We start from the raw sequence: 16,121 nt of genomic DNA, 5'->3' as shown, positions 1-16,121 counted from the left end.
CTTACTAAGGATCATGGTGAAAGTGGCCGGAACTAGCAAAGGATCATGGTCTATGTAGTTGTTTTCATCTTGCCTGGGAGTCAACCTTAATGTCAATAGCATGAGGGCGCGAGCACATGGTCCTGTGTGTAGACAAATGTAGTAGTCAGAATGGATCACTATTTAATTAAATATCTAAATTTGTAGAGAAATTTAAAATAATTATTAGTGGGGATCAAACTTGATCATAATAAACAAAAATAGAGCGCAAAACAGCAGTCTAAAAAAAATTCTGGGGGACGTTCTGGCAATCGTAATTTACATAGGCTTTCTAGGGCAGACCAGGGCTTTTGGCACCACTAGGTTGCTATGCAGTAGCCGACAAGCAGAGCTCATGACTTCACGCTCCAGACCAGATACTGGGGGCTTGGCCCACTCATATGCATAGTCGCATAAAAACATTTTGTTCATTTATACTAAATGACAAAGCACAAATGGAAAATGAAAACGAGGGCTAAATTATCACTTTAAAAAAGGCTTCTTTAGATTAATGTTCAAACAGCATGTGAAGTACCACGAGTTGGGCATTGTGTCTCACCTTCTTGCCAGTGGAGCCTGTCTTGATGAGGCAGGAGCGTCCCAGGGACTGGTAACCACCAATGACCTCGATCTCCTCCACAGCAGGGTAGCGCTTCTTCAGCAGGGAACCCAGCTGTGCGTAGGGGGCCTGGGATGGCGTGGGGGGGGTCTGGGCCCCTCCGGAGGGCTCCTGGGGCTCTTGAGAGTCAGGCTGAGGCTCTGACTTACGTTTAGGCACCACAGTGAAGGTGTTCCCCTTCCGCCCATGCATCACTGGAGTGGGACTGGGGGCGACAGGCTTCAAGGGGTCCACATCTATGTCATCTATGTTGGTGACAGGTAGCTGGTCAGCAGGGGCATCCTCTGGAGGTGGCGACTGGACAGAGGGAACTGGGGAGGGTGCTGGGGATGGAGAGGGGGGCAAGGTGGCGGTGGGGGGAGGTGGGTCTGGTTTGGTTGGCCTGGCTGCCCTCACCTCCTCTTTCCTCTTGGAGGCTGCTGGGGTGGGTGGAGGGGTGATGGGAATTGGCACTCCTGGAGTGGGCATCTCTGCCACTCTCTGGGAGGGAGGAAACTTGATGGGGCTGGAGGGGACCGTGCTGCCCGGGGAAGAGGCTGCTCTGTGGCGTTTGGGGAAGACGGTGAAGGAGTTGCGGGACTGGAGACGCAGGTTGGCAAGGGCACGAGCCTGGATGTCCCCGGAAGGCAGCTGGGAGAGGTCAGGGCGGGGCGAGGGGCGGATCTCGAACCCTGGAGAGGGGGGAGACATCAGGGGTGTGGTGGGGCTGGCAGGGGACTCGGCACGAGCACAGCAGGTATCCGGAGAGCATGGCACCTTGGATTTGGGGGGCACCTCTGTGCTCTCCCAATCTCTCTCTCGGAAAGGCTTGGTCTGGGGCCCCTCTGCCTCCTCTCTGGGGTTGACCACCACACTGTGGCCCCCACTCACCTCAAAACGCTGGCGGTAGGAAGACACTGATTGAGGGGGTCCGGCAGAGTGCAGGGTGCTGTCAGGCTCATAAAGAGGGAGCTGTAGATTTGGTTTGGAAGACTGGGAGCTGGGCAAGACTGAAGAAGATGACTGTGTGTTGCCTAGGGTGCGGACTAGTGAGCTAGGCTGGGCGTGTGATTTGTATTTTGGCACCAGATCTGGCTGTGGCTTGGGTCGTTGTCTTGGCCTGCTTGAACTGGTCTCCAAGTCCAGTAGGTTCTCTGTGCTGCGAGACTTGGGTTGCAGTTTTCTGTAGTTGCTGTCAAATTTCTGCAGCATGCGGCTCACCCTGCCCTGACCCTCTCCTGTCTCGAATGCGCCCTCGTGACAAGGATGACCTAGCGTGCTCAAGTTCTCCTCGCTCCTGCTTAGTGTGGTGTCATAAATGACCACCTCCTTTGCCCGTATCTCGGTCACCCCACCAGCTCTCCTGTCCAAGAGGTCATTGAGGGAGCTGTAACTGCTTAGCCCATTCTGCTGCAGATAAAACCCGCTTTTTATTCCACTGGCCCCCGTAAAGTAATCCGGATCGGATTCTATGATAATGATATTCTCAGCGCGTATAGTCCGAATTCCAGGTACACTGCCATACAATTCCAGTATGTGCTGAACGGGACGAATGGCGTTCTCCCTGTCCTGCCGTTTCTTTCGCTCCTTCTCCAGTTTGATGAAGGGGTTCTCCTGCAATGGGCCTAGACTGTCCTGCAGAACCAGGCTTTCCTGTCCCTCGCCATCGCTTAACGTTTTCTCCGAGTCATATGGGTCGGTGGCAGTCAAGGGGTCTTTGTTTGTTTTCACCGGCGAGAGCTCTGGGGAGGTGGGGGAACTGCCACGCTTGCCTGCAAAGTGCTGGCTCGCTGCAGTGATGGTGTAGTTCCGAACTGAATCAGCGTTGGTTTCATTGTCTTTTTTGGAGGCGCTGCTGTTTCCCGTTACTTCGCCATTAACCCGCGATGAGCTCGCGCTAGGGCAAGGCTCAGCTGCTCCTGCTCCAGACCCGCCACCCTTTGCTTTCCTCCGCTCCAGAATCTCCCGTTTCCAGGCCGGCATCGTCGGGCTCTCCTGCCCAGCCTCCTGGCGGAGAACACGGACTTCTCCTCCACCAGACATTGTGGGGAGAAATGTAATGTATTTGGGATATGGTGTTACCCGACTGGGAAAGAACGCTGTATGTCGCTGTCCCTGCAGCGCCGAAAATCGCATACACACTTACATCCCCACGGTCTCTTTCGGTCTTTCTACGTTCTTCCTCCTCTGTCTGCGACTCCTGCCCCGCCCTCCGCACCTGTAAATCTATAACGTCATTATTCAGTTTTAAGAACAGCGCCCCAAGAAGCAACCTCATTTGGTGATATCGATTTGGAATACACCCCATTTTCACAGAGTACCACCCATCAAAGGAAATCCCTCCTCTTTCTATTGTTGAGTAAGTAAAGAGGAACTGTCAGTCAAGGAAATTCAGTTCAGCCCCCCCTCTACGGTTTAACCTTTTCAGTGAATAAATTGAAATATTTTATCATAAAAGCACGTATCGACTCAATTGTTCTTTTTAAATAATAACATAATGCATTTCATTTCAATTGAATTATTGACCTAAACATGAAAGGTACCATTAAATGGTTTTAATATATTAAAGTATTTAAAGATGTGTGTGGAGCAGAGCAAATTGTCGACCATCAGTGTCCAAGACCAATAAATTAAAAGTCCCTGCTGTTGCCTTGCCAGCACTCTAAATAAAATGGTGCTGGATATAAGATAATTAATTTGGTCAAGCTATGCCTACTACTATTCTACTAGTTGTTAAGGAAAAACTTTAGATTAAATCCTGTGGGACTATTGGTGAGTGGATCATATTCGATTCTCTCACCTTAATCCATGTAATAATAGAAAAACAAGAAATTAGTGCTCGATAGGCCTAAAATGGTCAAACAGCTTAAAATGTATTTTATTTTCCAAAATGAAGCTTATGCAGCCTTAGCCATGATATTAGCGATTATGACTTTTCCTTCCATGAACTCACTCCTATGTGAACTTTCCTTTTATTACTTGAACGGCCGTGCCAATGTTGGTTTAGGCATAGGAAATTGAGTAGGTCACACGCCCATCTTCAATGACAATAGCGACACCTTGTGCCCAAATTTTGTCGTCATACGGGATAACAGTGGACATACCAAAGATCTAAGTCTACATGGGACATAACGGCATGGAATCCGTTCAGAATTGACCAAAAGAGGGCTGATTAATGTTTCATAGATTTCTGATGAGATTAAATAATATTACATAATCAACTTTACCAGCTTAAATGTTTATTTACACATATATACAAACAACAACAAGGTTACCAAAAACGAGCAGATAAGAAAAGGAGAAGAAAAAAAACTGGCGACAGTCTAACCAAATTCAAAAGACAGTACTTCAATCGTCCCTCCCCAGCACCACATTTCACGTTAGGAATTAAATTAGTTTGAAGGATAAAATTAGGCTATGCTTGAACAAGAGGACCATAACACAGATCAAATACGATACATTTTATCCACAGGCAGCAATGTTCATGGGAGAGCCATGCAGACAAAGCGCATGGAAACACTGTCACACTGTCCTCAGACGGGGTCAGAACGGAGGAGAAACCCATGACCCTCATCTCCAGCCATTAGTCCACCGAATATTTGACAATAGTCTGTTAATTAAAACAACCCACCTGTATAGACAGGTTGGCTCACAACGTCACGAAAGTGATCCAAGCACATCGATGTAGCCAGGAATGCATGCGTTGTCATGATATCTAGCAATAATAGTGAATTTCGTTTCGCATGGCCGGGGCCCAAGGTGGGGAGGATAATTCACTTAAGACCTCCGTCTACCTGGGGCACCGGGCCATGCAAAATTAACTCGACCATTGACAAGAACCTGCCATGCGGGGAATCGTAGGTGGCTCGTTGCAGCTTGTATCTTTTTATTGATACCATATCTTGTTTAGAGGTGTTTTCGCTAGCTAGCTAACCAACAATGTATTTGAGAGACAGCAAGTACTCATTGTGCAAATATATTTATGTTTTCAATAAACATTGAGACTAAATATAGTTTACATGTTGTCAACAATCTAAGCCAGGGATGGCAAACTTTGGGGGTCACAAAGAATTCTGAACTCATCATGAGGTCTGGGTCTGTGTACCTACATCCATACACACACATTTTATTTAACTAGGCAAGTCAGTTAAGAACAAATTCTTATTTTCAATGACGGCCTAGGAGCAGTGGGTTAACAGGGGCAGAACGACAGATTTTTACCTTGTCAGCTCGGGGATTTGATCTTGAAACCTTTCGTTTACTAGTCCAACCCTCTAACCACTAGGCTACCCTGCCGCCCCAACATGCCGTAAGAGCCAGCCCTAACCTTTTGGGGGCCCTACCTTTTGCCTCCCTACCTTGCAAGCAAAACGTGACAGCGGAAAGAATAATATGCAGTTTTACAGCTAATTTCCTGATATTCTACCTTAGGGAGAGAAATGTTTGCTGTTTTTAATATGATATCTGAGTGAGTGAGTAACAAAATCAATGGGGCCCCCCTGGTCGGTAATTAGACCAAGTTTAAATAGCTGGCAAGACTAATTTACCAATCTAAAAAATGTTAGCTGACATGGTATAATTGAGTGACTGTCAATGACTGACATAACATGAGAAAAACTGCTGATACACAACCAAATTTGCCCAACCCTGATCTTAGCCAACCCGGTCTGTTTTTTTTTGCCCCATAGTTGCACACGCGTCGATTTTGTTGCCAAACAAAACCGCCCCAGGCCTCAGTTGACGCGGCAGGCGCGAATCATCAGCAGCTGCAGGAGGATGAAGAGCGGCGAGACAATAAGACCGAACCACAGATCGCGCGCCTGCTCCTGCTCTGCCAGCTTCTGGCACAGTAGCACCTCACACACCAGCTTGAGGCTGAGCACCGTCAGCACCCATAGCAGCCTCAGCACTGCCAGCCTTTTCTCATTCTCCTGGTATAGCCGGATGGACACGATGGCTGTGAAGTAGGTGCTGAGGCCATCAGCGGCAAACAGAGGGATGAAGACCAGCCACCAGCTCATCCCAGGGTCGAAGAAGTCGGCCCGCAGCGCTACCAGCACGCTGAAGACCAGCAGAGCCCCCAGTTGGAGGAAGAGCTCAAAAGTGGCAAAGCCCAGCCATTGGACCAGCTCCCGCAGAGAGAACAGCATTGCCTTAAGGTGGAGGAAGTAGACGCAGGTGGACTGTTCAACCAGGGATGAGCTGGTGTATAGTCACTGGTTCGACTCAGGATAGGTGATGTTCCAGACTCAGGGTGGTAAAGTGTGAAGGAAAGGAGACATGGACGTCTGGGCAGGAATCCACAGAAGGCAATAGAAGAGGAACTGCTGCACAGACGATAAAGCTCATCTACATCATTGAAGACAGTGGGGCGCAGAGAGGACGGAATACTGTGAGCCAGTGATGAGCTTCACATGTGGAGGATGTCTTCAAAGAATCAAGGTGTTCTGCCTTTATTTAGAAACAAAGATATTTTATTCAGAGCATGACAACAAAATGTAACTTACATTTATTGAAATGGCCATACACTGAACATCAAAGTGACAATAACTGTTTACTTCAGTTCCATTTTACCAAATTACATTGTAACAAGCGTGAAGTCGATTGAAACAAACGTATCAAAAGTTGCAAACATTGTTACAATCTCAATCTGTAATGTTAGTCTAGACGAAACTGGTGTCGTTCAGAAATACAATGGTTCGAGGATAGTGATGAGAGTTGAAATCGCAAACGAATAACGAAATAGTTGTCTAGTAGTTAACCGATCAAATGTTGTATTGTCAGATTATTCGGATAGTTAGCTAACAAACGTTAGCTGAGCTGCAGTCAGACAGTGCTAGCACAATGAGCTAGCTCGCGATCTACAGTAACGTTATCTCGTAGCGAAGCCCTTCATCTCATACTAGCTAGCTACAACCACCACATGCAGCTATTTCTCCTTCTTTGCATGTGTCAACTGATGGGGGTTATTGTATGACATTACAAGGTTTTAACAACAGTTTGTGGTTTTACCTTAATTCATTGAGTTCCGATTTTTTCGTAATGTTTTCCTTCCTTCACTGAGATAGTGTACAATCGCGAGAACTTGTACGTTCACGGAATTTACGGTGGCTGGTTAGTACGTGAGACTAGTGCAAGCGAAAGCCAAGGAGCAAGGACGTACTGTACAAGGTAAGACCACGAACATGAACCTTGTTGTATGTTAGTTTATGCTGATAAATTACGTTTTGAATGTTGCATCAATATACATCTACGGAATATGAGCAGGAGGAGTTGCAAGTGTGCTTGCTATAGTCGTTTGGTGTATGGAGCACATGATTCTTGATCGAATAAGTTGAAGTTAGCTTTCTGTCATTACATTTAATTGTTTTAAACCTATTGTTTAATAACAGATTTAGCTTAATCATTATTAATAGTAGGTGTTGTATGTTATAAAGCACAATATTGTAAGCTTGCTTGCTAAATCAGTCATTTACCTAACGTTGTATTTTTATTTTATCAAACGCGCTTTTTTTTGTCAGGTATCGCTTTAAGGTTACTCGTCTCCAGCTGTGAACTTGTGATGTCTGGTGTCAAAGCATGGATTTTGCTTCTCTGGTCCGCGTGCTTATGGATAGTTCCAAAGAAAATAGGAATTATCCACGAACTCTCTCCACCCATTTGATTCGAATATAATTACCTGGTTATTTGAATAAAATCAGCCATTTTAATATAGATGTAGACCGTTTCATGTTAATAATCTTTAAATTATATAATTAAACGGATCTGGGATGTGCTTTCATAAATGTGAACAATTACTCTTGCTCAAGTTGTGTGAAAACCAGCATTATCACTGCTGTCACTCAGGGTCATCCAATTGTTTCGTTTAAGTCGGGTTTCACGCATGCTTGGTCAGTTAATGTGGGTGAATGTGTAAACCATTCTCTCATTCCAATGCGTCTCAGAAATGTGGGCGTGAATATATGTGCCATTGTCAAACACCTCTCTCTTCCTCTCTTTCAGGGCAAAGATGCAACCGGTCGAGTCTCTCCTCCACAGTGGCTATTTCCACCCAACACTCAGATACTGGCAGACCTGTGCCTCAGACTTGAGACCTGAGAACCTCATCTACCCCATCTTCATCACGTAATGTCTCTCCTCTACCACATAGACACTAGGATGTCTTGATGTTGTGATACAAATGTCAAAGTAAGGTAAACTGTACAGTACCAGTGAGAAGTTTGGACACACCAACTCATTCAAGGCTTTCTTTATTTGTACAATTTTCCACATTGTAGAATAATAGTGAAGACATCAAAACTATGAAATAGTTCGAATAAGTTTTTAAAAATGAGTATATGTGGGAACTCCTTCAAGACTGCTGGAAAAGCATTCCTCATGAAGCTGGTTGAGAGAATGCCAAGAGTGTGCAAAGCAGTCATCAAGGCAAAGGGTGGCTACTTTGAAGAATCTCAAATATAAAATATATTTTGGTTTGTTTAACTCTTTTTTGGTTACTATATGATTCCATGTGTGTTATTTCATAGTTTTGATGTCTTCAATATTATTCTACAATGTAGAAAATAGTCAAATTACAGAAAAACCCTTGAGTGAGGTGTGTCTAAACTTTTGACTGGTACTGTATATATTTGGGTGGCTATGTGTTTTTGTGACATGGCAGCTTTCTGGTTCTTTTCTCCAACAGTGACAGTCCTGATGCTGTGGAGCCCATCACTAGTCTACCTGGCCAGGCCAGGTAATGACTCCAGATTACCTGTTCATTTGGTTTATAATCTCATCTATGATAATTGCTCATCTATGCTGGGTACAGTAGTTGAATACCCCCAATGTGCTATTAATGTATCATGTATTGTAATCATATTTTAAAACATATGACTTTGAAACAAAAATACTTTAAATTAGAATTATGGCTATCTGATTGAGTGAGAATGAGTGGGAGATGGGAGATTGAGACCATTGAGAGCAAGGCTGTGACCTCCAGATAAATACTGTGAGGCAGGGTGGATCCAGAGCCAACAACTGGGCCAAGATAAGAAGAGATCCATTAGCTTTTTGTCCCTCACAACCCTCCCTTATCATGCACCATTTGGTTACAATAAAGTAGGCTGTAAACCAATACTGAGCCCTAAGCCTTGGTACTATTATGTGTCAGAGTTGAAAATACTGTGTCTATAGTTCAAATCAAAGTTTATTTGTCACGTGCGCCGAATACAACAGTGAAATGCTTACTTACAGGCTCTAACCAATAGTCAAAATAAGGTATTAGGTGAACAATAGGTAAGTAAAGAAATAAAACAACAGTAAAAAGACAGTCTATATACAGTAGCGAGGCTATAAAAGTAGTGAGGCTACATACAGACACCGGTTAGTCAGGCTGATTGAGGTAGTATGTACATGTAGATATGGTTAAAGTGACTATGCGTATATGATGATGGGTGGCGGGACACAATGCAGATAGCCCGGTTAGCCAATGTGGGAGCACTGGTTGGTCGGCCCAATTTGAGGTAGTATGTACATGAATGTATAGTTAAAGTGACTATGCATATATGACAAACAGAGAGTAGCAGCAGCGTAAAAGAGGGGTTGGGGGGGCACACAATGCAAATAGTCCGGGTAGCCATTTGATTACCTGTTCAGGAGTCTTATGGCTTGGGGGTAAAAACTGTTGAGAAGCCTTTTTGTCATAGACTTGGCACTCCGGTAGTTATCTAACTTCGGTAGTTATCTAACTTACTAAGACTGATTTGGTTTGTTGCCCAAGGCAAACATGATTTTAGGCTATGGAGAATACATCACAATGCATTGCTAATGAAGTGCCACTATGTAATTGCTTGCCTCAAAGTTGTATTGAAATAGCACTTTGTTGTTTGTCCATTCCCTGTGTCTCCATCAATCAATTTTTTTCTCCTCTCAGATATGGAGTGAATAAACTTGAGGGCATGCTACGTCCCCTTGTGGAGAAGGGCTTGAAGTGTGTGCTGATTTTCGGAGTGCCCGCAAAAATAGCTAAGGTACCAGTAAACTATACTGAACAAAAATATAAACGCAACATGTAAAGTGTTGGTCCCATGTTTCATGAGCTGAAATTTTCCATACAGACAAAAAGCTTATTTCTCTCCAATTGTGTGCACAAATTTGTTTACATCCCTGTTAGTGAGCATTTCTCATTTGCTGAGATAGTCGATCCACATCACAGGTGCTGTAATATCAAGAAGATGTTTAAACAGCATGATCATTATATAGGTGCACCTTGTGCTGGGGACAATAAAAGGCCACTAAAAATGTGCAGTTTTGTCACACAACACAATGACACAGATGTCTCAAGTTTTGAGGGAGCATGCAATTGTCATGCCGACTGCAGGAACGTCCACCAGAGGTGTTACCAGAGAATTTAATATTAATTTCTCTACCATAAGCCGCCTCCGTCATTGGAGAGAATTTGTGAGTACTTCCAACCAGCCTCACAACCGCAGACCATGTGTAACCACACCAGCCCAGGACCTCCACATCCGGCTTTTTCACCTGTGGTATCGTCTGAGACCAGCAACCCGGACAGCTGATGAAACTGAGGATTATTTGCCTGTAATAAAGCCATTTTGTGGGGGAAAACTCATTCTGATTGGCTGGGTCTGGCTCCCCATTGGGTGAGCCTGGTTTCCAAGTGGGTGGGCCTATGTCCTCCCAAGCCAACTCATGGCTGCGCCCCTGCCCAGTCATGTGAAATCCATAGATTAGGGCCTAATGATTTTTTTTTACTTGACTGATTTCCATTATATGAACTGTAAGTCAGTAAAATTGTTGCATTTATATTTTTGTTTAGTGTGTATATATAGGTATTTCTATGAACTAGGGTACCAGTGAGGATTTCCTACACTGGACAACTTGTTGATAAGTCATTGATAATAATCAGCATTTTTCCCCCCCATGTCATTACATTAAGATATGGGGGGATTGTGGCTATCTATATTAAATACGATTCACAAGTTGATTTAAAACCTATGCTTAACCTTTTATCATGGTTGATGGTTTGACGGATTTGTCTAAAATCGTGTGACATAAAACAACTTTTCTTTCCTTGCATGTATGGCAGTGTAAATTGTTGTTATATCATATTATGCATGAATCAGTTAAATTAGACATTGAACTTGAACCCTTTAGAATCCTGGATCTAATTGTTGGACAGTTTTTTGTAACTCAGAAATGCAGTATAACTACGTAACATTTAGTTTCTCCTTATGTTACGGGGTGAAAATCAAATCAATTATGTACGCAATTGCAAAATCGAATGCTTCTAACCAAAAGGTTCACCTTACCTTGATACTTAAAACTTAAGTCAATACTGTCATGAAATGAGTTCTTCAATAATTATGCATAATACTTATTGGATGCGCATTTGTGTCCAGTTGATGATACACCAGTGTAATTTTCACACGTCATCTGATCCAGGAAGGAATTGTCAGAATGACAGTCAAGTGATGAACAGCTGTTGTGATAGTGCATGCGATGCAACAACAGCCCGAGTGCTGGAAAAAAAGGTGTTCACAAGGAATGTCCTGAATATTTTGGTGTCTCATTCCTCACATTGGTGAAGACAGTTGTGCCTGGATCCACGTTGGATCTAATATCCCTAGGGAATTGATATTGATCATCTGCTGTTGTCTGCTTGATTAACAGCAGGGTCTCGTTAGGTTTAACAGAGAAGGCATTAAGATAATGAGTTTATGTTTTTGTGCCACAGATTGGACAGAGTTTACTGTGCGCAATTGTGTAGGATATTCTGGATATAATGACAAACGACTGCCTAGTGGTCCTATTCACAATATGATCAGGTAATGAAATAACATGACAAATACATTTTGTTTTCCATGTTACACCTGCATTTTTTTGGGGGGGGGGTTCTATATTAAGCCCTACATGTACAATTTATATAAATTATACAATTGTATAACATTGAGGTAAAAATTACAATGACGTGCTTGAAAAGTCCCTGAAAGTCCTTGAATTTTGCTTGCCAATGTCTTTATGAACCCTGCTTAGAGTATGTATAGTCCTAGGCCTACAGTCGTGGCCAAAAGTTGTGACAATGACACAAATATACATTTTCACTAAGTCTGCTGCCACAGTTTGTAGGATGGCAATTTGCATATACTCCAGAATGTTATGAAGAGTGATCAGATTAATTGCAATTAATTGCAAAGTCCCTCTTTGCCATGCAAATGAACTGAATTCCCCAAAAACATTTCCACTGCATTTCAGCTCTGCCACAAAAGGACCACCTGACATCATGTCAGTGATTCAATCGTTAACACAGGTGTGAGTGTTGACGAGGACAAGGCTGGAGATCACTGTCATGCTGATTGAGTTCAAATAACAGACTGGAAGCTTCAAAAGTAGGGTGGTGCTTGGAATCATTGTTCTTCCTCTGTCAGCCATGGTTACCTACAAGGAAACACGTGCCGTCATCATTGCTTTGCACAAAAAGGGCTTCACAGGCAAGGATATTGCTGCCAGTAAGATTGCACCTAAATCAACCATTTATCGGATCATCAAGAACTTCAAGGAGAGCGGTTCAATTGTTGTGAAGAAGGCTTCAGAGCGCCCAAGAAAGTCCAGCAAGCGCCAGGACCATCTCCTAAAGTTGTTTCAGCTGCGGGATCAGGGCACCTCAGCCAAGGGAGTGGGCTCACTCACAATTTTGCCTAAGAACACAGCCATGAATAAAGAATGGTACCAACACATCTTCCGAGAGCAACTTCTCCCAACCATCCAGGAACAGTTTGGTGACGAACAATGCCTTTTCCAGCATGATGGAGCACCTTGCCATAAGGAAAAAGTGATAACTAAGTGGCTCGGGGAACAAAACATCGATATTTTAGGTCCATGGCCAGGAAACTCCCCAGACCTTAATCTCATTGAGAACTTGTGGTCAATTCTCAAGAGGCGGGTGGACAAACAAACAACCCACAAATTCTGACAAACTCCAAGCATTGATTATGCAAGAATGGGCTGCCATCAGTCAGGATGTGGCCCAGAAGTTAATTGACAGCATGCCAGGGTGGATTGCAGAGGTCTTGAAAAAGAAGGGTCAACACTGCAAAAATTTACTCTTCGCATCAACTTCATGTAATTGTCAATAAAAGCTTTTGACACTTATGAAATGCTAGTAATTATACTTCAGTATTCCATAGTAACATCTGACAAAAATATCTAAAGACACTGAAGCAGCAAACTTTGTGGAAATTAATATTTGTGTTATTCTCAACTTTTGGCCACGACTGTACGTTGTTGTTGTATAGGTCGAATTATGGGCCAATATGCATATTTTTATTCCTCTTAAGTACACATGTGGAACTGCATGAAAATCTTTTTTGTTTGTTTTAAACCATTTTGTAGTGTTGATCCCAATATCACACATTGGCCCTATTTATTTATAGAAAGACCGATACAGATGTAGGATCTTAACTTGCAAACCTGTAGTGTATTCAAGGTTTAAAAATTATTCTTAAGTTAGTAATTTCCACTTTAACATTTCAGACTTGATTTGCCCTAATGTAAAATGTATCAACCCCTAAAATAAATGTAAATTAATTATAATCCACATAATAATTCACATTTCTTGTTGCTGCAGGATTATTTCCCTGCTGTAGCAAACTGGCTCAATTTAAGATCCTATATCTGTATGCACTTGGTATGTATTTAAAAGGCTGACGGCAGCTTTCTTGCACACCTTGTCATCCTCTCAGGATGAGAGAGGTTCGGGTGCAGACACAGACAATACTCCGGCTGTGTTGGCTGTGAAGAAGATAAAGTCTCTTTTCCCTGACCTGCTGATGGCCTGTGACGTCTGCCTCTGTCCCTACACCTCACATGGACACTGTGGTCAGTCACTCTCTATCACATTCCATTTGTCTAAAACTAATGCAAATATAATTTATTTTGATTGACAGTACATTGTTATAAGACTGCCCTCTGATTCTCCCTCAGGAATCCTGCGGGAGGATGGCACTCTGGACAATGGTGCCAGTTGCCAACGTTTGGCAGAAGTGGCATTGGCCTATGCCCGCGCTGGTGAGTTTGGTCACTCCTCACCCCTCTGTTTTCTACTCTCACTTCTAAAAAATAGTGTTTATCAATACCAATGTTGATATTGTTTATGGGGCCTTATACCCATGTCAATAGTTTAAGATCTCTTGTTCGTCTCGTATAGGCTGTCACATCATTGCACCCTCTGATATGATGGATGGGCGAGTGGGAGCTATCAAACATTCACTGATGTCCAATGACATGGGCAACAAGGTAACAGATGGGAGCACTAGTTTGTACATAAAAATAGAACGCATATTCATATGGACTCAATAAGGAAAGGAATACTCACTGTAAGGAAATCCTCAGTAAGGAAGCCATTTGCTAAAAGTCCAAGATGTCCAAGAAAATACATGTATTTCCTCCTCCTCAGGTGTCAGTGCTGAGTTACAGTGCCAAGTTTGCTTCCTGTTACTATGGTCCCTTCAGGTAACAATTGATTGTAAAACTTAAGATGGGCAGAAAAGGCATTACTTACGCGTTACCATTTGACAAGATGTTCTAAGATCTATTATTATCTGTGTGTAGAGATGCAGCACAGTCCAAGCCAGCATTTGGAGATAGGCGCTGTTATCAGCTGCCCTCCGGTGCAAGGGGCCTGGCACTACGAGCTGTGGTAAGAAAGTGTCTGAAGTGTGTCCATGTGTATTAGGGGGATATCGTGTTTGTGTCAGAGATCTTCCGTTTACCCAGCTGGTTGAGGTTTTGTTCATGGTTTTATCTCAGGACAGAGATGTCAAGGAGGGAGCAGATATGCTGATGGTGAAGCCAGGACTGCCCTATCTGGACATAGTGAGGGAGGTCAAAGACAAGGTCAGTATGTTCTCCCTCATTAACCCCTTTCTGTCTGGTAACAGTGTTTCAGGCTCTGGGTGTGGTGTTGATAGTTTGAGCTAAATAACCACACCACACTAAATTCACACCCAAGGGTACACAAACAAGCTTTCCATCAGTTATCTATGAAGACTACAAAATGTGCCTCTTTAGCTTCTCTTCTGACAAAATGAACTCAGCAAGAAAAGAAACGTCCCTTTTTCAGGACCCTGTCTTTCAAAGATAATTCGCAAAAATCCAAATAACTTCACAGATCTCCATTGTAAAGGGTTTAAACATTGTTTCCCGTGCTTGTTCAATGAACCATAAACAGTTAATGAACATGCACCTGTGGAACGGTCATTAAGACACTAACAGCTTACAGACGGTAGGCAATTAAGGTCACAGATATGAAGACTTAGGACCCTAAAGAGTCCTTTCTACTGACTCTGAAAAACACCAAAAGAAAGATGCTTAGGGTCCCTGCTCATCTGCGTGAACTTGCCTTAGGCATGCTGCAAGGAGGCATGAGGACTGCTGATGTGGCCAGGGCAATAAATTGCAATGTCCGTACTGTGAGATGCCTAAGACAGCGCTACAGGGAGACAGGACGGACATCGTCCTCGCAGTGGCAGACCACGTGTAACAACACCTGCACAGGATTGGTACAGCCGAACATCACAACTGCGGGACAGGTACAGGATGGCAACAACAACTGCCCGAGTTACACCAGGAACGCACAATCCCTCCATCAGTGCTCAGACTGTCCGCAATAGGCTGAGAGAGGCTGGACTGAGGGCTTGTAGGTCTGCTGTAAGGCAGGTCCTCACTAGACATCACTGGCAAAAACGTCACCTATGGGCACAAACCCACTGTCGCTGGACCAGACAGGACTGGCAAAAAGTGCTCTTCACTGACGAGTTGCGGTTTTGGCTCACCAGGGGTGATGGTCGGATTCGCATTTATCGTCAAAGAAATAAGTGTTACACCGAGGCCTGTACTCTGGAGCGGGATCAATTTGGAGGTGGAGGGTCCGTCATGGTCTGGGGCGGTGTGTCACAGCATCATTGGACTGAGCTTGTTGTCATTGCAGGCAATCTCAACGCTGTGCGTTACATGGAAAACATCCTCCTCCCTCATGTGGTACCCTTCCTGCAGGCTCATCCTGACATGACCCTCCAGCATGACAATGCCACCAGCCATACTGCTTGTTCTGTGCGTGATTTCCTGCAAGACAGGAATGTCAGTGTTCTGCCATGGCCAGTGAAGAGCTTGGATCTCAATCCCATTGAGCACGTCTGGGACCTGTTGGATTGGAGGGTGAGGGCTAGGGCCATTCCCCCCAGAAATGTCCGGGAACTTGCAAGTAGGTGCCTTGGTGGAAGAGTGGGGTAACATCTCACAGCAAGAACTGGCAAATCTGGTGCAATCCATGAGGAGGAGATGCACTGCAGTACTTAATGCAGCTGGTGGCCACACCAGATACAGACTGTTACTTTTGATTTTGACCCCCGCTTTTGTGCAGGGACACATTATTCCATTTCTGTTAGTCACATGTCTGTGGAACTTGTTCAGTTTATGTCTCAGTTGTTGAATCTTGTTATGTTCA

At 44.0% G+C, this 16,121-nt stretch overlaps 3 protein-coding genes across 6 annotated transcripts in view; 1 reads left to right on the top strand and 2 right to left on the bottom strand.

The window, feature by feature from the left end:
- The window catches only part of LOC111961633 (taperin-like), a 31,827-nt gene extending 28,893 nt beyond the window's left edge, over positions 1–2,934 (bottom strand). The window contains exon 1 of one of the 2 annotated variants that reach the window (XR_002877014.2): positions 578–2,934. Coding sequence is in view for 1 of the 2 variants with exons in the window: in XM_023984051.2 (XP_023839819.1) it covers positions 578–2,752 (2,175 nt within the window). In the remaining variant the exon portion in view is untranslated. The remainder of the gene's footprint in view (positions 1–577) is intronic. The other variant, XM_023984051.2, reaches the window with a different exon arrangement.
- A 901-nt stretch (positions 2,935–3,835) lies between these two features.
- LOC111961631 (transmembrane protein 203) lies at positions 3,836–6,730 on the bottom strand. Its single transcript, XM_023984050.3, has 2 exons — positions 6,629–6,730; positions 3,836–6,067 (listed from the first exon to the last, which is right to left on the bottom strand). Exon 2 carries the CDS (start codon positions 5,764–5,766, stop codon positions 5,350–5,352), a length of 417 nt encoding a protein of 138 aa, XP_023839818.1. The 5' UTR covers positions 5,767–6,067; positions 6,629–6,730; the 3' UTR covers positions 3,836–5,349.
- LOC111961630 (delta-aminolevulinic acid dehydratase) overlaps positions 6,705–16,121 on the top strand; it is a 10,304-nt gene continuing 887 nt past the window's right edge. The window contains exons 1-10 of one of the 3 annotated variants that reach the window (XM_023984046.1): positions 6,705–6,787; positions 7,619–7,741; positions 8,301–8,351; positions 9,531–9,627; positions 13,360–13,495; positions 13,601–13,684; positions 13,824–13,912; positions 14,073–14,128; positions 14,228–14,315; positions 14,426–14,512. In XM_023984046.1, coding sequence (XP_023839814.1) covers positions 7,626–7,741; positions 8,301–8,351; positions 9,531–9,627; positions 13,360–13,495; positions 13,601–13,684; positions 13,824–13,912; positions 14,073–14,128; positions 14,228–14,315; positions 14,426–14,512 — 804 coding nt within the window. In that variant the 5' untranslated portion in view covers positions 6,705–6,787; positions 7,619–7,625. The other 2 variants (XM_023984047.2, XM_023984049.2) reach the window with 2 other exon arrangements.

Source organism: Salvelinus sp. IW2-2015, linkage group LG4q.1:29 (assembly GCF_002910315.2).
Source record: "Salvelinus sp. IW2-2015 linkage group LG4q.1:29, ASM291031v2, whole genome shotgun sequence".
Classification (NCBI taxonomy): domain Eukaryota; kingdom Metazoa; phylum Chordata; class Actinopteri; order Salmoniformes; family Salmonidae; genus Salvelinus; species Salvelinus sp. IW2-2015.
This window is presented reverse-complemented; position numbering and strand designations above follow the sequence as displayed.

Bases quoted from the DNA above. Each gene is read 5' to 3' on its own strand.
- LOC111961631 (XM_023984050.3), bottom strand. From the start codon at position 5,766: ATGCTGTTCTCTCTGCGGGAGCTGGTCCAATGGCTGGGCTTTGCCACT.